Source organism: Myiozetetes cayanensis, unplaced genomic scaffold (assembly GCF_022539395.1).
Source record: "Myiozetetes cayanensis isolate MyiCay16 unplaced genomic scaffold, myiCay2020 scf2-11, whole genome shotgun sequence".
Taxonomy (NCBI): domain Eukaryota; kingdom Metazoa; phylum Chordata; class Aves; order Passeriformes; family Tyrannidae; genus Myiozetetes; species Myiozetetes cayanensis.
In genome coordinates, this window is record NW_026087411.1 from 99,549,491 (window position 1) to 99,577,035 (window position 27,545).

Consider the following 27,545-nt stretch of genomic DNA (forward strand, 5'->3'; position numbering starts at 1 on the left):
CATTTCTATGGATGAGTGCAATATAATAATATGAAGAAATAATTTGGAAAAAAATATATCATGTTTATTTTAATTTTTAAAAATAACCATTTATTTTCTTTAAATTTTCCTGTATTATTTAAATTCCAGCCAGAAAATGGTTGGAAAAAGCTGTGAGATATTTGCTTTTTCCTTTTAAATATCAAAATCAAATCTAGTGTTCCCTATTTCTGCTGACTAAACCTTCTGGAGATTTAAAAGTAAGTATATTGTGAGCTCCAGAACTTCAATAAGTTATGAATGTCAACATTTGAGGACAATCTTTAAGATTCCTTTAGGGCTAGAATTATAAACAAGCTGCCAAAGCACATACAGATTAGTGAGGTTGGATTTGGATATGGGTATTTCTGGTAAAGATACTTGATCTCACACAGAATTGCAATAAAATTAGTGAGGCTCATGAGTGGGTTATAAACAAGAAAAAGGAAGAACACCATGTGTTGCAAGATACAAAGATAAGGAGTGACAGGATGTCTCCATCTCCCCTGCGTAACTTTTAGTATCTCATAGCTACAATTGCTAAAGGCTTCTCTACTTGCCACCACCTCTTAGCTAGAAACTTCTCATGCAAGTCAAATCCTTTACAGCCCTTCTAGACAACCCCCCTGCTTCTAAAATAACTGTAATGTAACTTTCCTTCTCCAATATATGCTAGTTTTAAATTTTATTAAAAAGTGCTCCAGATTATAGGATCTAAAGCACAAAAAACTTCTGTTTCTCCCCTAATTCTCCCCTAAATAGCCTAAAGTGTTGCATAAATAAATCTAAATCTTGCCATAAAGAATGAACATGGACACCAATAGCCTGGTGGTGCATGTAGAATACAAACCACGTATTCTGCCTTTAGAATATATATGTGAGATGTCAAAGATAATCAGAAAAAAATACAAAGCAAGTGACTGACTACACTGACTACTCATTTTTGACAGTGCTTATTTGAGAAACTGTAAGGCGAGAACTATCAAAGACTGAAGTTCAAAATGTAAAACACAATATATGAAAGGCATACTCCAGATTTCTTCATGAGTAAATTTATGATCTGTGCAAACTTCTGAGAAGTCTGTATTACACAGCGAACTTAAACTAATCCTATGCAATTTTCATAGAATTTTCCTGCTTAAAAATCCCCCTCACAATAAGAGCACAGGGGTGTAACAGTTATAGAGGTAGTTGTTATTTATTTATTTATGGGATTCCATACTACTTTTCAGCTTGGAATCCAGCATATTCACTTAGCTAGAAAGCCTCTTGCATATTCTACGTGAGTGAGTGGCCTTCATGATTACCTTCAGGTCACTCCAGGACCTTCAAATGCAGCACTAAAAGAGATCAACACAAGGAACTGGCTGCCATGGCAAGACCAAGTCTCGCCTTTACCACAAAACAAACCTAATTACAACTAGAATCTTGAAGTTTACCGAGAACTTTCACCAACACTTTTCTTTCAGCCATTTATTTTCATTACCTCTCCTTGGATCTACTGGTAAAAAAAGAGGGAGTAAAAAGAAGTGATTGGTGATTAATATAGCCAAGTTGATGTGACTAGAGGCTCAGAGTGCCATTAATCACTTAGAAGAATGATTTTCAACATTATCTCCTCTCCCGTCAGTATATCTCTAAGTAACTTCAGGTGGAAGCATAGACTTTTATACAGTGAACAAAAGCCCACTGACAGCAGGCTTGTTTTCATTAATTTCTTGTGAAGGATCCCTTTTAAGTTGTCTATGGTTAAAAACATTACTTTAATCTTAGTTTCCCCTGTACATCTTTTCTTAGGATCTTCTGACACCAGACTAGCAGTTGCTCCTGAATTCACACTGCAATTGTGATCATCCAACTCAAGTCAAGGATTCTGCTTAATTGCAGACAGAACCAGAGAGAAAGTTTTCAATACACTACCAGCTACTCCTCACAGGCTGATGAAGACTTTAGAGCTCAACAAGGAACAAAATCTCAAGATTGATACTCAGAATTCAATGGTATCTACAAGAAATCCAGGCAGAAAATAAGCTTATGAGGAAAACATAAATTATCTGAATTAATTTAAATAGGAAAAAAAATCTCATCTAGTTCATTATGAAAGTTAATAATAGAGATGACTAAATGAAATATTTGTTTCAAGATTGCCAGGAACAGTCACATGCTTGTTCCATACCACCACTCCACTATTTGTGCATGATGTCAGCAAATTCAGAATATCTCTTTCTATTAAGAGGAAGTGTGTATCTTTGGTACTAGAACTATAACTTCCTTATAACAACCTATTTCCTCTAACTTGTGCACTCTGTACTCCAGTTGATTATAGGTTGCAAGACTAATACTTCTGAATATATTTTCTCTGGAAGTTAGATATCAACTTCTTTGACCAACTAGATAAGCCTAGTGTTACTCATTTTCATTCATACAAAAAATAGTTACAAAAAGGTGTTTTCCTGACTTTTCATATTCCTGAATGTTGCTGCCTACAGGCTTCTCTAGACAGTGTAACTTAACAAGAATGGGAAAAAAAATGAAATACCAACAGCACTAAAGTTAGGACACATATGAGACAAAAACATATTAAACTCCATTACATAATGTTACTAAAGCAGTTTCAGGACAGCAGGTGGCTTGTTCCAGGTGTCTGGGACTACACTCTCAAATCTTCAACTGACAGCTGTAGCTCTAAGTGATTCAATCTAATTGGAAAGATTTATTAGATGGCATTTTAAACTTTAAAATGAAAGTGATTCTTTTGAATTTAAAGGTAACTAAAAATCTAGCTATCCTACCCACAAAAGCTGACATTAGGATTCATTGTCACAACTAAGGCCCACTTATGTGGTTGATAAATCTGACAGAAACATAATTAGATAATCTCCCTGTTCACAGCAATATGTTAGCAGTGAGTTTAATTATGATAGTAAACAAAATGAAACATATACAGAGGCTTTATAAAAATCTGTATATATGGCACAAACTAGGGAAGAGCTCAACATTTAGCATTTTAAAACAGAAGGTGCTCAACAACCGAAATGACATGTGCTTCCTCTACCTATCTGTCAGCAGCAGAGATCTCTGAATTGGGAAATTCTTTAGCTAACTCTCAGGATCAATACTCCATCCCAAAAGAATGTCACTGGTCTTTGGTCACTGACTCCAGAAGTGTCACTGGTCTTCTGATAAGTCATGTTTTCTGCAAAGTGTCAGCATTTTCAGAGCTTCTGTAGAGTCTGTGCAACATTTCTCAGCACTTTCATTAGTAAGCATCAAAAGAAATAATTGAGACACAAAAATATATTTTGCCCTAAAACACAAAACAGGACTAAAGTAACTCACTGACTCATGACAAACACTCCTTAAATTTATCTTGTATGGAAAATTAAGCACTGTAAAGAAATCTTACCGTCATGAATCTCAAATGCCAAACTAGTGATCTTCTGTGTAATTATCATCATTGGACTGTTACAAAAAAGGAAGAAAGAATAATTTAGATAGACGTTCAGGATTTTCTTTCACATGGAAATATCAGGGAAAGTTTATACTAGTAGTCCAGCCTAATTACTCTAAACTGGAAGATCTTCAATGCAAGAACAAAGTGATTCATTTTTTCGAGCTCAAACCATTACAGAGTTTTCAATGCAATGAAAAGAATTTAAGCCTTAAATGCAGTATTTGATAATTGCTTCCTTAGGTTCCACAAACACAGCTAGTGTTTCACATGTATTTTCTGCTAACAGGTTTGTTTTTTTTTTTACAGTAACAAGAGTAAAGGAAAAAGGGCAGTAAGACCAACTACATTCATTGTAAGGTATAGCAGCAGTAAAAAAGGACAATAAAATTATGCCCAAGTTGAACATTAAAATAAATTATTTAGATATGCTGACCACTTCCAGCATTTCCACTAACATCTGGTCCTATATTTAATTTTTCTGTCTAGAATTATTATTTACTTCAAGTAAACATATCTGGCAAAACAAAAACCCAGCATAATTATGCTGGCTACAACAGAGTTCCTTTTGTTCTGAATTTGGTACACTTGGGTGAATCTTAAACTATCCAGGAAATATTCCTCCCTGGCTATCCAAGTCAGCTTTGTACTGAGAAATTATACCATCTTTGTAGTATTAAAGAAGTTTTGACTGATGTAAATCTCAACATTGAAAACCCCCTACCTGGGGGAAGGAAAGAACGGAGGAGAGCATAAAGTAAGCTACTAGAATTTAGAAATTTAACTTTGAAATCAGATCTCAAAAAATATATCAGTTGTATTTACCTAGTAAAGAGTTGGAGAAAAAATAAACAAACAACCAAACCACAAAAACAAAATCCAACAAAAAAATCCTCAAAAACCAGAAAAAAGAACAACTAATTAATCATACTGTACATTGGACATTAGTTTTGTTCAAGTTTTGAGTGCACTTAGCATTGTTATAACACATTGAAGTTGGCACAGAAAAACAAATCCAAAAACCATCAAGACCTTCTTCATTGACAGGGTTACGCCAGTATTTTGTCAGATTAATTTTTTTTTTTAGGTGAAAATACACAATTATTTCCAGTCCTCAAAACGTAATCAGGGAAAAAAAAATTCTACTGTTATTATCAGTGCCCCAAAATCCTGATATCAAGACTAGAGTGACAGGCAAGGGTCATCAAGGAAGAAAACTAAGCAAGAACAGATAGTCTGGTGAATCCCTCATGTGTCTTTCTAGCATTTCAGCTGAAGACCTGCCTGGTGCTGGCAGAAATCCCCAAGTGACTCTGAACACAATGAGTTTTACTTCTGTAAGCAGACATGTGACAGCGTGGATCCTGCCTGGTGGAAGGATGGAGCCCAGGAGGAGCCCAGTCAGCCCTTAGACTAATTCCAGCTGATATGTCTGTCATTGTTGTCACAGCAGGCACCAGTTTTGGGGGTTTTGCCTTCTGAAGTGGCTATTTCAGTATCATAAAAGATTTGGCTGAGGAGCACCAATCTAGTGACCAGAAGAGGAAGAGTCCTTCCTGGCACAGTGAGGCTGTGAACCAGAATTTTAACAATCCCTTTTAGGTGCTGGGAGAAAGAGAAAGGAGTTGGTAGAAGGCTCACTGGTAGTACTGCAGCCAGGTCCACACAGCTCTGCACAAGCAATTGCATTTCTAGCACAAGGTCTCCTCAGCTTCCTCCACTGTCAGTCCATTGAGACTGTCCTTCAAATTTTTTGCAGATTTTCTCAGCTCGGACACCTTAGATGGGCATGGCATGTCAGGAGAAATATCTTGGTGAACAGACATTCAGAGCTCCTTTGGAGCTAACCACCATATGAATCCTTGCCAACATCTTTAGAAGAACTTGTTGATGCTGGGGTTCAGCAGCTGGCTGGGCAACTTTAGTTATTTTCTCGAGCTTACTCTCTTACCCTGGAACTAGGGAAAGTTTTCTTTCTCTGCTTGTTCTGGAAGTAACCTCTGTCTCAGGTGTCAAGGGAGCATAAGCAGTGTATGACAGAGATTTAATGATATATGCATCAAACTCCCAAACTGGTGCATGAAAGGGTGGTTTAAAACTGACAGCTGGATTTAGGCTTCAGAACAGTTGTGTCCAGAGCACAGAGTTTATAAATCATAGAATCACAGAATGGTTTGGGTTGGAAGGGGACCTTGAAGATCATCTAGTTCCAACCCTCCTGCTATGGGCAGGGACACCTTTAACTAGACCAGGTTACTCAGAGCCCCACCAAACCTGGCCTTGAAAACCTCCAGGAATGGGATGTGAGAATCTCTGGACATGTTTAGACCCAGCAGAAATCTCTGAGCTAACACCAAACCAGCAGAGCCACAAAGCCAGCTGCTATCTGAAAGCTGTTACAGTCGCATTTGAGCAATGGTGCACTCAAGCTCTACTGATAGTTTTGAGAGCACAACAACAAAGTGCAATTACACTGTTTCCAGAGTCAGCTCAGAGCTTTGATTGCTCCCAACATTGTACACTTTGGCCCTACAGTGAACTGGAAGGGACAGCATTTGGATTACAGTTCAACTTGTAATGGTGAAATAAATTCAACATCAGTAAATCTAGTTTCAGTGTTTTTACACGTATGTCTGTGTTGCAAGCTCTCATTACAGCCAGTGGAGATCTAGTCAATAGTCAGGGGCATCTGACAAGTGACCCAGTTCATGCTCAGGTAGGTACTTAGTGGTGGGTCAGCTGAAATGCCCTCCAGGCTCTACTGTCCACATTGATCACATCTCCGCTGACAACAATTGGAACTTGGATATCTGGCTTAAAGGCAGACACTTGGATGTAAGACAAATGTAGAAAGATGTTTCAGAAGGTAAGAAGATAAAGATGACAGAAAAGATGAACTTAACCATAAAGGCTTTTATCTTCAGCCTACAATTTGTGTTTCTGGACTATGTGCCTGTTACTTATGAAGACTGAGAAGCAACAAGGCTACCAAGTACAACTCTACCACAGGTAATACTAAACTACAAAGACCACTGCCATTCACAGTATTCCTGAAAAGTATTTAATGCGTTATTTTCAGTAGACTAGCAAATACTTCCCATCCCTTTTTTTCTCCCAGAATACACATTCTCCTTTAAAGCGCTATCATAACAGCAAATTTGTTTATAAGAAGTGTTGTGCTTCACTTCTCTGAGTCTGCAGTATAAAGAAGAAACACCAATATGGTTTGGTTTTACTTTGCCCATTTGATTCTGTTTTGCTCCTATACAATTTAACTTAAATATCGCTAGAAGTTCATTATATAAAATGAGGGCACATAGAAACAAAACTTTCTGTTTCCAAGGGCTGTGTGACTACCTTACCATCCAGGTGCCTGTCTCCTTAGCTTTCTCCTTCTTAAACATCTAACATAAAACCAAAACCAAAAGAAGCTGAACGCTAAGTTCCATAAACCATTCAGATTTTCTTCAAAAAGTGGTATCGGACTGTGTCAGGCAAGCAAGTACACCAGACACAATTCAAGGTTCATCATGCTGTCAAGGGTGGTAGCAGAGACTTCAGGGGAAAAAAGAGAAGAGAAAAAGTTCCCATAGCAATCAAATCATTAATGCCATTCACACAGGAACAGAAGGCAACAGATAACACATGGGTGGTTCCAAGGAGACACAAAAATTCTCAGTTTTTACGATTAAAGCATTTATGTGTGTCGATATGGACATACACGCCCAGCTTTCTCCCAGAGTTTAAAAGGCTGACACACATAACTTGGGAGGATGTGGGGGAGCAAACAACAACTCCCCCACACACACAACAACAGACACAGTATCAGTTAAGAGGACAAGATGAAAAGATTATTTTTCTCCTTACCCAGAAAAATCCGCAGAATACTGTCCATAGTCAAAGATATAGACTCTAGTAATTTGGCACACAGTGAGGTATCCCAAAGCGAAAACAAAGCAATACCTGGAAGGAAAATGGGGAAAAAAGCTTTTCAATTAAAAAACATAAATATTTCTCCATTGAATAAACTACCTTCTAAGTAGAGTTTAATCTCCAATTATTTCCAGTGAATGTTACATAATTGGAATCTGTAATTATACCTTTATTGTGCCTGAGGTTTTTTAGGTAATGTTTATTCTATGCAAGCACATACCTTTTTTTTTTTTAAAGTAAGCAGTACAACCATACAAAATCTTATTGTCATTAGCCAAAATATTTATTCACTAAATAAAGCATAGGAATTATAATTTTAAGTGCCACTGTAAAAACTGGAACTCCTATAAAGAAAAAATTAATGTTAAGTTTTTTTTTTTCAAGTTCAGAGTAATTTATCCCATATGAGTATAGAAGTTTGGCAAATTATACATAAACTATAACTTCCATTGAATGTATTTCTATACATTCAAAATTCAGTACCACAAATCCCCTTGCTGCTGTTTGCAAAGGAAGTGGAAAAGGTAATTAATTTTCAAACACACATGTTAAAAGGTAGCTGAGTGAAAAAGGAACAGGATGTCTTTATGTCTTCTGTTAAGTTGATCCTCAGCAAATGTAAGACAAAACACAGATAAGTACGCACCTTACATGCTATATGTATTATAAAAAGAAGTTTCACATATTTTCTCACTACAACAGTCCACCAGTGAGCACTGATTTGCCAATACACCTCACAAAAATCTGCCAGATATTCTTTGAAGTCAAAAAGGGTGGTGAATGCCAACGGGAACTTAATTAATCCTCTAGGACTTTATGTATGAACTGTACAGTCTTAGTTTCATGTTCAGAAGACTAATGTGCAATCTGTACAGCAGGTCATACAATACATTAAAAACCCAGTCAGAATGAAAATATTCATACAACAAATTGAAAATCATAACCAGGGCTGGATTTAGGTAAAATAGTGAGGGACACCACAGGAAGACCTTGGAACATGATTCTCCTTTCTTTTCCAAATAAATATTTGGGGGAAAAAAAAAAAAAAAAAGGCACTAACATAAGAAATTCTAAGGTCTTAGAAATTATTCTTCCATCTGCTCCACACAACACCTGCAGTTTAACCTTTAATTGGGAATTGTGCTAGATATAAACCATTTAATATTTTCAAACATCCAACTTTGAAATCACAGATTATCTTAAATACCAGTAGCTACATTAAACCACACTTGTTACTTAATTTGTGGGGAAAAAAAAAAAGGTTGAGTGCCTGTTTTAGAAATAGTTTATTTTCTGTTTTCATTAATATTAATAATCCAGAAACAGTATAATATTGGGTGTTTGTAGTAAGAATTCAATAAAATTCCACAATAATTGTCTCATAATTATATCAAATAATTTCATCAAGAAAAAAATTTAAGACAAGTAGTACGTAGTGGACTGCAGATACCAGGAGTATGATATAATGTAAAATTCTTAAAATTTGGAAATAAAATTTTCCTGAGATGTTTTAAGAAAAACTAGTGTGTGTGCACCCCAATCAGCCATGTTTCACATAAATGAGGAGTACATGAGTTCAGTTTGCCCATGCTGACATCAGTTCCAGTTCTCCCACTCACTAAAATGTCAGTGTGATTTTCAGTTTCACCAACCTCTTGATTTACATACTATACAATCCCAGATTAAAAATAACTTGTTACATGTAGAGATATCTACATATTCACCCATAGATACCATTTTATCCCAACTGGCAATATCATGTATTTATGGTCTATTCACAGCGCAATCGGTCTAGAATAAATAGAATCATAGAAGTACCTCCATCTGTAGCTTTCATAACTTCAAATGCTATCTACAGAAGTAATACTTTGTTAGGACAAGAAACACTTAATACATTAGTGGATTAAGTACACACCTTTAGACAGAAGAAAACAGACACCAGTTTCTACTTCTAACAGTTTATATAAAATATTTATGTTGGTTTTAATCAAGACACTACAAAGACTTCCTTTTGCAAGGAAAAAAAGCTATGCTGATAAATACAAATTAAGAAATACTAATAAATATCCTAAAATAAAAGTACTTGAGAAGTCAGAAAACTCAAGGTTTTCTTCTAGAGTCCACACGATACAGTCCTGCAGGATTATGTAATCCTGCAACTGCAGATTCCTGTCTCATTGAAGAAACAGGTCATTATTCTTGATATCTTTTAAAGGCTTTGCATTCAGGTGATTTTACTTGCTGCATGTGTTCCACATGCGGCACTCAAGAAGTCTGGTATTTCCCCAGGAGCATTTCCTGTTATTCTCCATGCATTTAAGTGTTTCATAAAAACTGCATTCCTCTTTAAGATGAATTTTAGTGACAGTTAATGATACCCCAGTTCTACATATACAAGAAAATTGAGAAATAACGAGACTATGTGGGTCTGAATATCAAACCAGGGAGATGCAAGGTCAATTCTTGGGCAAACTTATCTTCTTTCAATGTTGACAGAAAGAAGATAACTTGTTCAGAACAGCATCTGATGCTTGACATCCTCACAGAGAAGCTGATGACATATGGACTGGAGGAGCAGATGAAGTGGATTGAAAACAAGCCGAACAGCTGGGTTCAAAGGTGGTGATCAGTGGCACAAAGCTGAGTTGGAGACCAGTAACTGGCTGTGCACTCCAGGGATCAATACTGGATCTTATCCCCTTCAACATCTTAATTAACCATCTGGGTGATGGGTCAACATGGAGCCTTATCAATTTAGCTGATGACACCAAACTGGGAGGAGCAGCTGATACACCAGCAATTCTTGCTACCATCCAGAAAGACCTCAACAGTTGGAGAAATGGACTGACAGGAACCTCATGATGGTCAGTAAGAAAAACCCCAACAAGCAGTACATTCTGGGGGCCGTCCAGCTGGAAAGCAGCTTGGCAGAGTCCTGGTGAATACCAAGTTGAACACGAGCCAGTAACATGGCCTTGCAGGAAAGAAGGCAAGGGGGAGGGTCAGCTGATCAAGGGAGGTGATTCTGCCTCTCTGCTCTGCCCTGGTGAGATCCCACCTGGAGTGCTGCATCTAGCCCTAGGTCCCCAGCACAGGAGGAACATAGACCTGCTGCAGCGAGTCCAGAGGAGGGACACCAAGATGATTAGAGTACCTCTCCTATGAGGAAAGCTGGGGTTGCTCAGCCTGGAAAAGAGAAAGCTCTATGGAGACCTTTATTGTGGCCTTACAGTACTTGAGGGACTCTAGGAAAAATGAGGACAAACCTTTTAGCAGGGTCTGTTGTGATAGGACAAGGGGTAATGGTTTTAAACCGAAGGAGGGTGAATTTAGATTAGATATAAGAACGTGGTTTTTTATGATGAGGGTAGTAAAACACTAGCACAGGTTGCCCAGAGAAGTTGTGGATGTCCCGTCCCTAGAAACATTCAAAGTTGGGCTGGATGGGGCTCTGAGCAACCTGATCTAGTTGAAGATGTCCCTGGAGGGGTGGACTAATTCAAACTATTCCAGGATTCTATGAAATAGATGTTAGCCCTCAAAACCAATATGGTTGGGGCTTCTACGACATTCAGTTAATATCCACACTGAAGTTATAGTGCAGAAATGGAAGAAAGAAAACAACCAAACAAACAAAAAAACCAAAACAAAACCACCATGAACTTCTTGATTAGATTCCAGATTTCATTTTTCAATCTAAAACAGAAGCTGTTTTTCCACAGAGCAGTGAAATTGGCTGCTGTGTTGCATTCACCAAACACAACTATGAATTTTAACTATCTTCCAACAATGTCAGACATAGCTCCAAGTTACACACAGCTTGGAAGACTGCAAATTTTTAACTGAGTAAAGACTTGCAATCCATTCAAGACTTTTCACCTTTCAAGTGCATCTCTGCACATTAGTCATGCCATATCATATCTCTTATTGATGAGAAATGTCATTTAATGAGACAAAGTGCAGCAATACACTCTCTCTTTATGACAACTTGTACCACTCCTTTTGTTTCTCCTGCAGATTTGTTGTGCAGCTTGCTGATCATCTTAATTCCCATACAAATCCACCTTTAGTTTTAAAAATTCCAAAGAGATCTGAAAATGCTTTGAGAACTTTCTAAAGTACTCTTACTGCATGTTTATTTGAGGATTCACTCATCAAAAAGACTCCTTAGATCAGAAAACTGAGTAAGGTTTTGCAGAGCTGAACTGTATCAAGCTTTACCCAACTACATACTAATTACAGGCTGCACACAAATGTAACAGTTTTACCCAAGGTTAAGTTTTCTCTCCCAGTAGAAAAGCAATTGGTCTTAAAAGTCCATGTTACTCTATACTTGCTACTTTATGAATTATGTTCTTGTGAGCAGAAAGAAGTAATTCACATCGGACATAAACAGCTACAAGCAAATCACAATGTTGTTATTATTATAAGTAACTTTTAGACAAACTGACCTGCAAAGAACACTGTACTATGTAACAGAAAGACACAAAGACATTCATTTATAATATCTTTGAGGCCATTTCACAGGATCTTTGTCAGTACTCTAATTTATTTATTAACAGTTGTCACAAACTCAGACATATCTGGGAGACACTGTAGCAATGAATACCAGAAAGAAGAACAGAGTGGTATCTTTAACTTCTGATTTAAAGTTTAAAAAAATAAATAAATTAGGCAAGCTATATTGGATAGGCTGTTATAGAGAAAGGCTTTTCTGGTAGAAGTATTCCATATTATATTTTAATTCCTCAATTCTGAACTTCTGAGAGCACTAAAAATAATATTTAATATGTTCTACCCATAAAATCCTATCTTTCCTTTAAAAAGAAACATATCAATTAAACTACCAGAAGGTTTTTTAAAAGTATATTATAAATTAAATACCTTCTAAAAAACATACATACGGATTACAATACAAAGAAAATACTAAGTAAGCAGCCTCTCCAAGCAGTACTTTACAGATGGTGTTCATCAAGAGAACATCTGTTTAATTCTATTAAAAAACCCTGGCAAATAAATCTCTTATTAGCATAGAAAATACATAGTCCTATATCATTATTTCTTGTCCAGTCATTTTTTGCCAAGTGACATTAACCAGCATAGATATTAGGGGGTTTTACCTGCATATGTATGTAAAGCCATAAAGCTTCCTTATATGTATATATATAATATATACATATATATATGTATATCTATACGTGTGTGTGTATATATATCCATATACATATATACACACTTCAGTTCTTTCACATGACAGGAACCTTCTTTTAGTCTCCAAACATCTTGACGGAATTTGATACACCTTTTCTATTACACTCACTACTGCTAAATTGGAGTAGCTAAACTAAATAGATTCTGAAGCAGCATTTCTGCTACTGCAGAAAACCCCAATCTCATCCCTGTACTGCCCTTCCTTTTTTTTTTGTCCTCACAAATTCAACATTCACACCAGCACTGCCCATCTACTGTAGTGCAAAGTGGTCTGATTTTGTTTGAACAGTTGATTTTTTTCTCTCTCCTACGGGTAAAGCCTTTTTATCCAGTGTCAGCTCACAAATTCACTCGGTGGGATACAGCATCATGGTTTAAACCCAGCTGGCAACAAAGCACCACGGAGCCGCTCACTCACTGCCCACCACCCACCACCCACCCACACCCCACGGGGGAGAGGAGAATCAGAAAGAAAAGGTAAACTTAATGGGTTGCAATAAGAACAATTTAATAATTAAAATTAGATATAATAATAATTGAAATTATAAGGAGAGGGAGAAAGAGTAACAGAACCCAAGAGAAACAAGTGATGCACAGCACAATTGCTCCCCACCCACTGACTGAGAAGCAGCATCAGTTCCCTTCCAGGTAACTCCTCCCAGTTTAGACACTGAGTGTGATGCTTTGTGGAATGGAATATCCCTTTGGCCACATCAGGTCAGCTGTCCTGGCCATGCTTTCTCCCAGCACCTCCTCACCAGCAGAGCATGGGAAACTGCAAAGTCCTTGACTTAAGAGTAAGCACTACATAGCTATGGCAAAAATGCCAGTGTGTTACCAACACTATTCACATATTTAATCTCAAACACAGCACTGTACCAGCTACTAGGAAGAAAATGAACCCCATGCTTGTCAAAAGTAGGACATACACCGACAATCCTGCCCACCACAACAGGTATAATAGAGAAGGACATGAAAGCTCCACAGCACTGGCAGTACTCCCCACAGCAGCAGCTCAAACACAGATGCCCAGGAATGCAGATAAGCAGAAAAAGTACAGAAATTACTCCCAGTGCCCTCCCAGACTCAAACAGTCAGCAAACACCTGGATTCGAACCTGCCATCCACATGTCTAATAACCCTCAGCATATTGCTCCTCTAACAGCTTTTTGCTCCAAAGCACACCCTCATCTTTACCACTCTCTGTTGTTCCAAATACACTTGAGGAAGAGCTGTTAATGTCTACATTTTCTGCATAATTATATACAAATTTGGTAGCACTGAATGAGTCAACAGAACTTGTTTATATAAAGCTTCCACGTCTTTAAGAATATCAAGATTATATATGCGGTTTAAAAGCAGAACCCCCACCCTTTACCTGTGTCCCTCAGGAATTTTTGGTTGCTAATTAAGGAAGAGCAAGAACATCCACAAATTAATTCTAGAGCTTTGTATCTGCTGATGGGAAAGCTGGGCTGCACCCAGACCTAGGCTAACAATCAGCCAACATATGTTATGGTTTTTGCATAACAGAGGGTGGGAGCTGCATTTTTGTTTCATTTTACATTTTTGGGGGGAACTCAGCATCTCAGTTATAAAATATTTGTTCCTACCATACCTATCTCTGTTTGCATAAAATGCAGCTAAAATAGAACTGTGACCTTGACAAAGGCAGGCTTTGAGAGATGTCAGAACAGCTTCTGTTATTTTAGGCTCTTCTCATGCAGTCGAAGGACAACAGCACAATATGCTATTTTGCTGGAAGAAAGTTAAATAAGCCAATCAACACAGGCCACTTTTTTACCAACTAGTTAGCACATACTGCACATTTAGCCTTGAAACAAAGGCTTCATGTCCAGTCAGAATCCACTCCTTCCATTATGTCAGGAAAAAAAATACCTTTTTTTCTTTATATGAGTAATTACTTAGTTTCAAAAGGCAGACCTAGCCACCATGTAACATTAAACTGCATTGATTTTTAGAAAAGGTGACAGAATAGCCTCTGAGTTTTCCCAAGCACCATGCTGAAAGCTGCTGCTGGGTTTGCTTGTTTGTTTTTCTACTGATTGTGCCAAATTAAAAAAAAAAAAAAAACTAAAAAAAATAAAATTCTTGTGTCCAAGGTCAGAAGTGAATTCTTAACAAAATGCAGCTATATTAATTGTTTTAATTCTAATGACCAAAATCAGTTTTCATTGTTCACACAGAGAAATTCAACTTGGTTAGAACATAAGATAGTTGTTTACAAAAAATCAAAGGAAAAACCTACATCAAACAAAAAGGTCCAAAGTGTCAAAGCTAAATATCTGTCTAATTCAGCAATCATCAAGTACAAGCCAATAAAAATCCTGATTAGAAATAGCTTAGTTTTGACGGTCTGAGAGCCACAAGGTAAGCCCAACCTGCTGTTCCACACCAAAAAGAGATGCCCATTTACACAATCCCTGGTTTTGGATGCATTACTGACATACATAATCGATATTACTTAGGAAAGGGATTAGTTTTATGATGTAAACAATAACAGACTCTGAGTGTGTGGCCTTAACCAAGTCCCAGTCCCCTATTTCAAGAAAGTACTCTCTGAAATGCAAGCAATATTAATCCTCCTGAGCCAGTTAGAATCCTTCTGATCCACGCACTGGTCTATCCCTTTTGATTACTTCAAGAAGAGATCCAAAATGCATTGAAATAAACAACAACAACTAAAAAGACAAAACCAGACTGTCTAAGAGCCCATTTCCAGAGAAGGAAGTGTTCATACCATCACGCTTTGGTAACAAGCAGTCTGGCTATCCCATTCCACCCATTTCTACCCTCAGCTGAAAATTTTGGGGTCTGATAACCATTTTAAAAGAAATTTACCAAGTGGACAGAGTTCTCCAACATTTAGACCCAACAACAGTCTGACACCACATATGCACATGCCTCCAACTCCCCTTGTTGGGCTGCCTGTCACTGCGGCACCGTGCTGTGCTGAGCTGGTCAGTACATGCGGGCCCCAGGTCAGGCCCACCCCTCTGCATTGGCAGGGTCCACGCTGGGGTCTGCTCAGCCAGCAGGGAAAAAGCCCATTGGTGTCCTGCATGCAAACACACAACGCAGGGGACACGAGGCTTCATTAGCTCAATTGCCCCATAACCATTTGCCAAGGCCTGGCTTGTTTGTTTACTGCAGATCCGCTGCTGACATTATCACTTGCCTAATGTATTTTGATGTTTTGCTACATAATGGTAACATAATGACTCGGTAAAGTAAATCTTTACCAAGCTAAATTAAATGATCATTCCATTTATAGCTACAGGCCATATTCCAAATGCAACATTAATACATAACAAATGAAACACAGATATTCTTTTCAAAAATGCATAGAAAAAAATTTTATCTTCTCCACATACTGCCTGAATTTACATTATCTCCCTTTGCAATCTCTCACCCCTCTCCCTCCAAATCTGACACATATAAAGGACAAGGACATCAGCTTCAGGCTCTCAAAGAAGGAAGAAACATCATCTACAACTGAAGATGGGGCAGGAGGGAGGGTGCTTTTGTTTCTTCCCTGGAACGGAAGAAATGTGTCATGTGATATATTCTTCCTGTAATACTCCAAAAGGAACAAGGAACCCGGAAGGGTAGGAATACAAAAATTGATTTTATACTCTATAAAACTCAAAGCAGAGAGCTGAAGTTGACCCTGTTCAAAATTGTAATGCTAAACTGAGATGAGACATGAGGGGTCACCTAAGTTCTCTCTCACTTGAAAAACCCTATTGTGTCATATCAACCCCTATTTCTGCAATAGCTTGAAAGTATAACAGTAAACAACACAGATAAGAGCACCAAGTCTGACCTCTGCATTTTAAAAAGTTGACAATAGTATATAACACTTAAAAACATGCACAAAGAAGAAAGCCTAATAGCTTCCCAACACAAAATCTGAAAAGACAGTACTCCATGGTGCTGGAATCTGCCCTACAAAACCCAAATGAAGGAAGGAGAATCTTGAGATCTTCTGACAAAAATGAGTACTTATAATTCAGAAACAAAATAGCTGCTAAGTTCCACAAACTCTTCTACACTGCTGCTGTGAATTTTCATCTAGTTCACCAATTTTTCTACATAATATTTGCCTAGCTATATGATATTTCACCATCACAGTATGAAAGTGATTTTATCCTTTCTCTTTCTCCCTTGTGATACATAATCCCTTCCTTCAAACACCAGAACTGTGCCCAGTATCTTTACTTTTGCAAATCAACAGAAACATAGATCATATGCTTGGAAAAGAGTCTCCTAGTAGGAGCTTGGCAGCAACACAACTTTTGTAGAATATTTACAAATAAATAAATATGTCATTACTGACAATAATGGGAATATTGAAAGTGCTATTTTGAAGTACAGGCCTACTTGTCCTAATGGTTTAACAACTGTAAACTAGAACTGCTAAATAAAAAATATTTTCCAAGACTAAATTATTTTTGTTTCAGTGTACCAGAAAGCTTCATGCAAGAACTCACAGACAGTTTAACAGAACAAGTCTTCTGATGGCAAAACAATAGCAAGGTCAATCATTAAACCCATCACTGCTGTTAAATTGGCACTTGGCAAGTATCATCTTGGATGAAGATAAGAGGGAGTTGTTATTTACAGTCACCCGCTCATCACTCTTCTCTAGCTGCACAGCCCCTTGCACCCCATGCACATCCCCACGTGCCGCAGCTGTTGCTCCTTCCTGGCTGCAAAGTGGAGCAGATTCCCAGCTGCCCCAGGCCCCGAGCTCTGCTGCAACCCCACATCCTCACCTCGAGCCACAACACCTGAGACAGTGAAAGATGGTGGCTGCAACACTGCTGGGAGAGAGGGGGAAGTTTGCTCAGTCATGAGGTGATGCCAGCTGGAATTTGTGTTCAGCCAGCCAGGAGACATGTTCTGCATGTGTTAAGGATGGCAGCAGCTGGGAAACATAAGGGATCTGATTTGCTGAGAAGGTGATTGTGCAGCCAGAATCAGTACACAGGGCAGCTAGCAGATTAATAAACAACCCAACTCCCTGCAAGGTGGAGTATGAAAAACAAAAAGCCACAGGAATCAAATTTAGTTAGAGAAACAAAGTATTTTAATGATTCCATATCAAAGGAAAGCCAGGAGTTTATGTTAACAATCTAGAACAGCTGCATTTTCTTTTAAACCATTTTTCAAAACAAAATGCCCTATTTACCAGAGGTATTTTATCAGAGGGGATAACAGTATTTATATTTCCCACCCTATTTCTTGCTTTGCCTTCAGGAAGAAAATCAAACAATTCCTTGTTTCCAGCTGATCACAGAGTCAGCCACAGGCCCCACAGCTGGTTGGACCCACACCAAAGCTGCAGCCCTACACCTTGCTGAGCTATTTACACCATCTTGCAATCAGACAGACATCTCAAACAGCGTAATGTCTGGAATAAAACCTTTTCCAAAGCAAATAAAACCTTCTCTGAAAAATCTGATTTGCTTAAAATATGGCTTAAATGAAATGCCTGCTTTGCTCCAGTCCTTAACACTGCTTTAACTTGGAAAGACCTATTCCTTCAGATGACTTGTTTCATTCCTCTCCAGTCCCCATCCCCCAGACTAAGTTAAAGCACCACGATTTCCTGCCTTCTACATCCTTTAATCAATGCATGGCAATGTATATAACATTCACATGATGCATCAGCTTCCCCACTGTCACAGTATTTGTCATATGCTCCTGCAGAAACACACGTAGAGATCTAAGTCAGTTGTTTCCTGCTCTCAACCAGGAGAAAACCTGTGGGTAGCTCTATTTTCTTTGCTCCATGGTGAAGCCTGACACAGGAATACAGGATGGTAACTTCTATTTTCATGGAGATTTTTCTCCTGCATGTGAGAAACACTACTGACTGTTTCCAGGGATGAATTTGAGATACTCCATAGAAAGAGTGATATGCAATAGAAAACAGCATGGCCAGAAACCAACCCCCAGCAAACATGAACTCTGCATAATGGTTATTTGTGGCACACAACAGTCCTACTGTCCTACACTCATAAGGAAATCCTTCAGAATGACGGCTGGAGGAATCACTACCTGTAGGTTGTTGTATGTAAGTACACAAGGAACCCATTATGAAAAAGCAGTGCATTTATTTTTGGAACATCTTTCATTCTTCCAGTTAACAATGGCAAATGGAAAAAAGAAAATTTAACTACTCAGTCCAAGTTGTGGCAAAATCACTTATGGAAGTGTCATACTTTAACCACAGGCAAACAATAACTACTCAAAGCTACATTTATGATCTTTAAGTTAGGAAGTAACTGTGTTCTCAGAGTATATATACACATATTTGTAGTTATATAACCCACACCTATTTTTTAGCTTTGATTTACTGGGATACTGTCTTGATCCTATTTCATACATATTTGGACTTAGCTGCACTTTCAGCCTATGGTAGCCACTGAACTGCTTGCACTCTTCTTTGTCACCTCCCTGCTCTTCAGGAAAGATGTACAAAACAACCCATATTTGTGATCTTCTAACACCCTTTAAAGTTTTCCCTCTAAATGCCTAGAGCAATCAAATTATCTCACAATTTACTAAAAATAAAATAAATTTTAAAAAACCCAGAATGGCTCAGTTTATTCCAGGCAAAAGAATCATATGACCTGTCCCTAACAACATATTGTATGAAGTCAACTAGCAGATACTTTTGGGTAGATTTAATCACAATATATGCTAGTAGAAGAGGTTACATTTCTTTACAAATGCTGTCTTCATGTCAATGCTAAAAAAGAATAAGGAATTTCAGGTTGTTCTCAATTATCCTTTGAAATCTAAAATCAAAATCATGAATTATTCACCTATATGGATACCCATATTACTACCATTTGTCTATCACTCCTCATCAAGCTGTTCCATTACCTTCTTGAGTTATTCTCCTCTTACATTTCCCAGAACTTATTACAGACCTCAACTTTCAATTCACTGAATTTACATAATCGAGAAAAGTCACTTAAAATTCTCTCAAGAGAATAAATAATAATCAAGCTTACTTCAGCAATTGCTTTCTCCCAGCATTCAAACACTTTTCACACTCACTATCTGGAAATTTCCTCATACTGCTGGTTTATTCTGTTTTGTACAAGTAGGGATATGACCAAACACAATGAGCCATTCTTTATGAGAGCCAAGACCATTTTTTTTTTCTCATCACAAACAGGGTGTCCAAACAAATGAACTTCTCACTTCCAAATCTTTTTCAACACTGATTTATCAAAGTACAAAATCTTTTGCCACTAGCAGTCTAGAGACTACACACAAAGAAGGTATCTGCAATCATTTTGCCTGCTCAAGGCTTCCTTTGTGAACATTTTTATTACTTAAAGTCTTTTATCTATAGGTAACACAAAAGTCACAAGAGAATTTCAGAGAGACATTTACAAATTTTAAACCTGAACTAAAAAAAAAAAAAATAAAAAAGAGACTAAGAAGAGAGTTTGTCTTGATTTGTACTTTTCATGACTGGTACTATTCTGAATTTCTTTTTCATCATCATTCTAGCCATTACACAGGGGAAAACTCTGTATTTATTAAAAGCCAAATACTATTACCTAGAAGTTTGTTAAACTTAGAGCAACAGTCAAAAAAGTAATTTGCAAGAAATAGTTAATACCTATTTGTTCATAGCAAGAAATGCATGTTACATACATAGAGAAGCAGATTACTGTGATTATGGTGGCAAATGTCCCACTGCCCATTAGACAGTTCCCTGTAACATCACTGAACAGCCAGCACAGACAGGCCAAACGATCAAGGAAGAGAAGTGAACTCCAGCAGCTTGGGAAACCTATCACAGACTCATCACATGTGATTTCAGAGAGGTAACTTAAAGCAAGATCCACAAATGCAAGTGTTCCTCTTTATACAGCTGTTCTTTAGACATTCAAATTCCTACTGTATAAATCCACAGAACCTTGATATTTAATTGCTAATTTTACAGAGCTATTTCAGGCCCTCTGACTGCCCCATCTGTATAACACACAGAGAAACATTTACTTAGTTCACTTTCCATGAGTGTGTTATAGACTGCAATTCACTGAACTGAATCACAGGATGACAGAGTACCAGGTTGGAAGGGACCATGAGGATCATCTGATCCAAACTTTTTGGCAAAAGCACAGTCTAGACAGGATGGCACAGCACCCTGTCCAGCTGAATCTTAAAAGTGTCCAATAGTAGGGCACCCACCACTTCCCCAGGGAGATTATTCCAATGGTTTATTGTTCCCATTGTGAAAAATTTTCTTCTTACATCTAATTGGAATCTCCCCAGGAGTAACTTGTAGCCATTACACCTCATATTTTCCATATGATTCCTTGGAAAAAAGGAATCTCCAGCTTCTTTGGAGCCACCCTTTAATACCAGAACATGGTGATAAGGTTTCCCCTAAACTTTCTTTTCTCAAGGCTGAACAAACCCAGATCTCAGCCTTTCCTCATATTTCAGACTGCCCAGTCCCTTTATTATCTTTGTGCTCATTCTCTGGACCCTCTCTAGCCTTTCCACATCCTTTTTTTTGTAAATCAGGGACCAAAACTGAACACAGTGTTCCAGGTGTGGCCTGACAACTGCCAAGTAGAGTGGGATAATAACTTTCTCTTTGCTCAAGTAAGACTAATGGGCCTGTAATTTCTGGATCTTTTAAGCCCTTCTTGCAGATGGAGATGACATCAGCCTTCCTCCAGTCTTTCAGGACTTCCCCAATCATCCCAGCTTCTCCAAGGTAATACAGAGACTGGTCTCACAATGACATCAGCCACTTTTCCATCTCTGTTAAGTTCCTCTTTCGGTTTTGAGCATACTCAGAAGTTCACAGTTCAGCCAAGGGGGTCTTTTGCTCTGCTTACTTCCCTTATCTTTAAAGGTGATTAACTGTTTTTTGCGCTTCCAGGAGAAAGCTCTTGAAAAACCCCCAGCACTCGCAAGCTCCTTTATCCTCCATGGAATCTCTCCCAAACTGAGCTCTGAGTGAGCTATGTTTGCTCTTCTGAACTTTAAAGTCTTTGTCCTAGTAGTACTAGCCTTCAGCGTGCTCAGCTGAATGCCGAATGCCACAATATTGTGATCACTGTTGACAAGGCTATCACTAACTGAGATATTACAACACGTGTGTTCTCTGTTTGTGAGTAGCAAGTCCAGCAGTGCCTCCCTCCTTGGTGACACACCTCACATTTGTATGAGGAAGCGATTCCCTGTGCATTCCAGAAACTTGATGGATGACACGTCAGCTGCTGTATGGTTCTTCCAACAAATGTCTGGGTAGTTGAAGTCACCCATAAAAACCAGTTTCTGTTGACCTGAAGCTTGCTTAAGTGACCCAAATATTGCTTTACTGGTCTTATCCTCTTGGTTTGGAGGTCAATAGCAGATGTCTACTCTATGACCCCATCTTGGAGACAACCCCTCTGATCTTGACCCAGAGCATTCAAAAGGGTTTCCATGATCACCATAGCTGACTATTATACATTCAAGATTCTCCTTAACATAGAGCATGACTCCTCCTCTTCTTCTTCCCTGACTGTCCTTACAAAAGAGCTTATAGCCATGGCAATTCTCGAGTTACGTGAGCTGTCCCACCATGTTCCAGTTATTCCTACGATATAACAACTTTCTGCCTGCCCAAGGAGCTCCATTTCCTCATGTTCCTCAGTTGGATGTGATGGGTCACTTTGGACCCAACCCCTCCAGTCCTTCACTTTAAAACCAGTCTCACCAAGCTGGCCAGCCTGCTGTCAAAGATTCCCTTGCCTCTTCTAGACAGGTGGATCCCACCACTCCCCAGCAGGCTATAATCATCAAAGAATGTCCCACTGTCATAAAAGCCCAAACCCTCGTGATGGCACCAGCCACAAAGTCAGAAGCTGATTCACATTATACATCTATTTCTGCCTGCACCCTTTCCTCCAACTGGTAAAACAGAAGAAAAATACTTTTCATCTGGACTCCCAAGGCTCTGCCTGGGAGTCTTCCCTGACTTTGCTTTATGCTGATCTGCTTCATGGCCCCGATTATAAGAACATCTAAACACTAAACTTGTCTACTCTTCAAAACAAGTTTTTGTTAGAAAGGGTCCAACATATTTATAAATTATGTTCAAGTTAATCAAAATCACTAATTTCCAGACAGAACTTTTAATTTTATTCTCAGCATGTGAAACTCTACACTGTAACCCTTCAAGTCTAAAAATAGTGTGATTGCCAGTCAGCCAGAAATTCAGCATGCATCCAGAAGCTCCTACGCTGCACTTGCCAGGAATGTCAAGACTTTGAAAAATCACATATATTATAACAGTCAAGACAAACTGATCTGTAACACAAGGACACAGAACACACTATGATTACTCTTTCTTCTGTATTTTCATTAGAAACCAAATCTGAAGAAATATTTTAGCTAAATGTGCATGTCCTGTTCTACATGCCTTAAAATAAAAATAGTTTCACATGTTTAGGGATTATGACACTTATGAGCAACATGAGAATGTGAGGGGAAATGCACAGTATCTTTTAAGCAAACAATTTCATATGGTTTTGGTGACCAAAATCCAGAGGTATCCATATAGTCTTAGATCAGAATAATGAGAGCTCCTTCATGAGGGGTTTGAATCAGCTGTATTCTATTTATGTGAAATAAAACATGTTGAGTTTATATGCTTATTTTTTGCTTCTAGTTATTTAATTACCTGTTATGTTTTCACAATGGTAATAAATTTCATTAATTGATCTTAAGACCACTAGGCACCCCCTCCAGCCAGGGTTAAATTTAAACTGCTATTCAATACTAAGAATCCTAGCTCTTCAACCATTTATAATGCTCTTGCTTTACTAGTAATCACTCTCCTCCCACTTCTAGTTGCTGGAAGAGTTGAGAAAACTTTCAGTAAGAGCATCACTAGTCTGAAAACATATTCTGTTTAGGCCTTTCTGTTACTTGGGAGAAGAAAATTTAAATCACAGACACAGTCAGAGTGGAATGGACCACAGTGGGTTACCTGGTCCAACCTCCCTGCTCAAGCAGGGTCATCCTAGCGCACATTGCACAGAACTGAATCCAGACAGTTCTGGAATATTCCCAGTGAGGGAAACTCCACAACCTCTCTGGAAAATCTGTTCCAGTGCATGGTCACTGCACAGTGAAGAAGTTCTTCATCATGTTTAGGTGAGACTTCCTCTGCATCAGTTTCTGCCCATTGCCTCTTGTTCCATTGGTCGGCACCACCACCAAGAGCCCAGTTCCATCCTCTTGACAACCACCCTTTAGATACTTATACACATTAATGAGGTCTCCTCAGTTGCCTCTTCCAGAGGCTGAACAGTCCCAGCTCCCTCAGCCTTTCGTCATACAAGAGATTCTCCAGACCTTCGGCCAACTTAGTAGCTCTTCACTGGACAATGGGATTAGTTTGAAAAAAATGTCAAGATGGAATGCTTTTCAAACTTCTGCTGGTGTTAGGGACAAATACTGCCTGCTGTAACACCATTTCACATACAGTCTTATGCCAGTACACACATTCAAATTAGAAAGAAGCAAGAGGAAGAAAAAAGTTGGTGGCAGTCTTGTGAGAAGAAGGCAGAATTAAAAACAAGCAAACAGATTGTAAGACTCATATTTTGCATCAGTGAGTTCAGCTGAATGCCAGAACCTTGTCATACTTCATGTCTGGAGTTGCAAAGATAACAAGTGTAGACTTAAAAAGGATGGGAAAAAAAGAAACAACAGAAGCTGTCACGAGAAGAAGCATTCTACTTCAAGCAGCATCAACTGTAAAGGACACCTACAAGAAGGAGCTGCAATCTTGTCACAATGCATAGTGAATTATACACTTAGTAGCTAAAGACAGTAGGCCTAAGTCTTTCAGTTGTTGATTTATTGAAGTATTTTCTGTCTATTTGAAGTCTATCTGAAGGCTATACCATAGGGATGAGATATTTTTATTACAACTGGAAGCAGTACATAGGTTAGCCTTCAGCCACTAGTAAATTAAGATCAGTGACATAGCCCAAAAATCAGCAGTGTACCTTTAAGTTATTTGTACCTCAAATAATCAAAATCCTTCCTAGCACTTGTGAGATGGGAGAGTTGCACAAGAAGAATATCACAGGATGCAGACTGAAGCAGACTCTACTGAAAGAAGTTAGACTGCAGTGATCAATACTGGGGTACAACTGAGATGTTTCCACATACAATAAATGCAATAATTATACTTTTGCACATAGTTTCATCTGTGCAGTATCTATGTATCTCCATATAGCAAGTTATAAAATATTGCTGCATTCATGGAATTGCCCTAAAAACATCACACTTTAAAATCCCAATATTTTCATTTAATAGTAGAAACATGTACCCTCCTACACAAACTTGTAAATTCTATAGAAATTCACTTTTTATGAAGATTCAGTTGCACTGTAAGCATCATAGTTAAATCAGATTTCTCTTCATGATCTAGCTACAAAACTACTTACTCACAGACACATTTTCAGTTGCAGCTATCTGTAACCATGAGAGCAAATGTGTCACCTCACCTTTCAGTACAGGTGGCAGAGATTGTAAGAAAATGCACATCTTTATTAAAGATGCCAAACATTTGTAAAGACATTTTGAAATAAATAACTAGAAAATTACAAGGAAGTATCTGAGAAGAAAGGCATCAGAAAGATCATTTGCTTGAACAACCATGTGCTCCAACACTCACTACAATTTGCTGTGGGAAACCACCATTAAAAAAGCTTCCACATGTGAACACCCCAAACCACTTAGTCAAAGAAGGGCAGGAGTTATGCAAAGCACCCAGAGTTAGCCACAGTTTTAAAATTATGTGTCTGGACTCTCACACCCCTTTCCTCTTTATGCAAAGCTTTCAAGAATTGTTTTAAAGTCGTTTAAATTGGGGGAAGGAAGGGGGAGAACAACACACAAAAAAAAAGGGGGGATGGGGACACAACACTCAAGAAAACAAAATGAAAACAATACACAAGCATTACTAGAAGAAGCAGCTTAAATTCTAAACAGAAAAATCTGAGAGCAAGTAGGGCAGGCAGAACAAAAAGCACATCCCTCCCTTTGTTCATTGTGTCCTTGGCAGACAGGCCCCTGTTTCCAGCCAAGTCTAGTATTTTCTGAACAGTGGCAGATTCTGCTCAGTTACCCCAGTCCCTCAGAAGCACTCCCTGTCCCCTCTGAGGCCTGGCTGCCTGCTCCCAGCTCCTCACCACAGCCTTGCAGCCCCTCACTGAGCTACGGGCATCAGCAGCTCCCTCTGCAACTCTCCTTTTGCCATCCTTCAGCAATTTCTCAGTCCCTTAACCCCTGAGCAAGCTCTCATGGGAAGAAGTAATTTCTCCCTCCATACAAGAGATCCACCTATCTTTGTTTTAAAATGAAGAAATGAGTCATAATGCTTTTTTTTTTCACTGCAATAAAGGATCAAAGCAATGGCTTGCTTAACATAGTACCCCTGTTAGGAACAGATACATGAGGAGCAGTTGTGAGAATCACATGGCACAATAGCTCAGACTAGAAAATACCTGGTTAGAAGATAAATGTTACTTTCATAGTGAAAGAATAAGAGGTCCATTAGGAGACCTTATAAAAAGGCAAAAACAAGGCAGGCATAACAAGAAATAATGCCAGGAATACAGCTCAAAAACATTCAGATTAGAATCAATAAAAATGATTATCAGAATGAAGTTTAATGAAAAATATATTCTGACTCTCAGAATCTTCCATAAAAGCATCCACTCTTGATTTTGAAATGCATTTAATTAAACAACTTACTGGTTTAACCATGGGAAATACTATATCTGTGCTACATTAGAACTTTAAAAATCTCCCTTTAAAAGTTTACCTCAAGACTTTATCTTCATTCCTTATAGCTGGAAACTATCTTAGACTCTGGTGCCTAGCATTAACAAACCTTCCAGAATCATTTCTCTTTAGTAAGGATACTGAAACCCTTCTTGGCACTTTTCTACTGTCTTGGCCCCAGGAACATCCTAGAAAATTAAAACTTGTATTCCTTCTATGAACTGGGACAGAAGCAAGCCCCTGCTTCTCTTGAAAGTGGATTTTTAAAAGCAATTTGGACTTACATTCTTCATGAGAGAAAAATAAATAAGCTGATTTTCCTGTCCTGTTCATATTCATCTCCATTCACTGCCAGAACTAGGCAGGTCATTAAAAGTAGGTACTTGCTTAGTGTAATAGATTGCCACAAACAAAAATACTTATATTTAGAAATGGGAATCCCTGTTGGACAGGATAGTTATAACTCCTGCTTCTCAGCAATAGGAATATTAAATCCAGGTTTCCACCTCAGATCCCTTCTCAGTCTCCTGCCCACTGTCCTACAACTGAAATGTGATTTCTCCTATGCAGACAAACAGCTTCAGGCAGGTTATGATGATACATCTCTTCTGATTAACTTCCTCGTCAAGGTATCCAACTCAAATGTCTTCAATTTCTCATCTGAGTTTTTCACACCTTTTTTTGTTTTGTTAATTAACCTTTGCCAAATCCTCAGTAAATGTGCAGTACTCCATGTGAAGTAAAGTCTTCAATATGGGACTCTGTATGACACCACATTTCCTATCCATGTAAGAACACGTCTTTCCTATTACTCTCCACTTCTCACAGCTTGCTTTATGAAGCTTTTCCTGGAGGTCATCCATGACATACAGATCCCATTCCTAATTTCAAGCCAACTATGTTGCATGCACAACTGAATGGCCTCCATTCAAGTAGGTATTGTTTGCTTTCTCAGTGTTGAACTAAGCCTGTATTTTTGGCCATTTATTGTCTCCTATTAGTTCTGATGTTCCTTAAAACACTATTACCTGCCTTGTTCAGCCCTACTTTGCAAAACGTTGCCACTTTGGGGAAC

General features: G+C 38.3%; 1 protein-coding gene across 2 annotated transcripts in view; it reads right to left on the reverse strand.

Moving 5' to 3' along the window:
* The window catches only part of MBOAT2 (membrane bound O-acyltransferase domain containing 2), a 92,152-nt gene that overhangs the window by 31,723 nt on the left and 32,884 nt on the right, over positions 1-27,545 (reverse strand). For both annotated transcript variants that reach the window (XM_050315838.1, XM_050315837.1), the window contains exons 4-5: positions 7,337-7,432; positions 3,425-3,480 (exon numbers count right to left, since the gene is read on the reverse strand). In XM_050315838.1, coding sequence (XP_050171795.1) covers positions 3,425-3,480; positions 7,337-7,432 — 152 coding nt within the window. The remainder of the gene's footprint in view (positions 1-3,424; positions 3,481-7,336; positions 7,433-27,545) is intronic.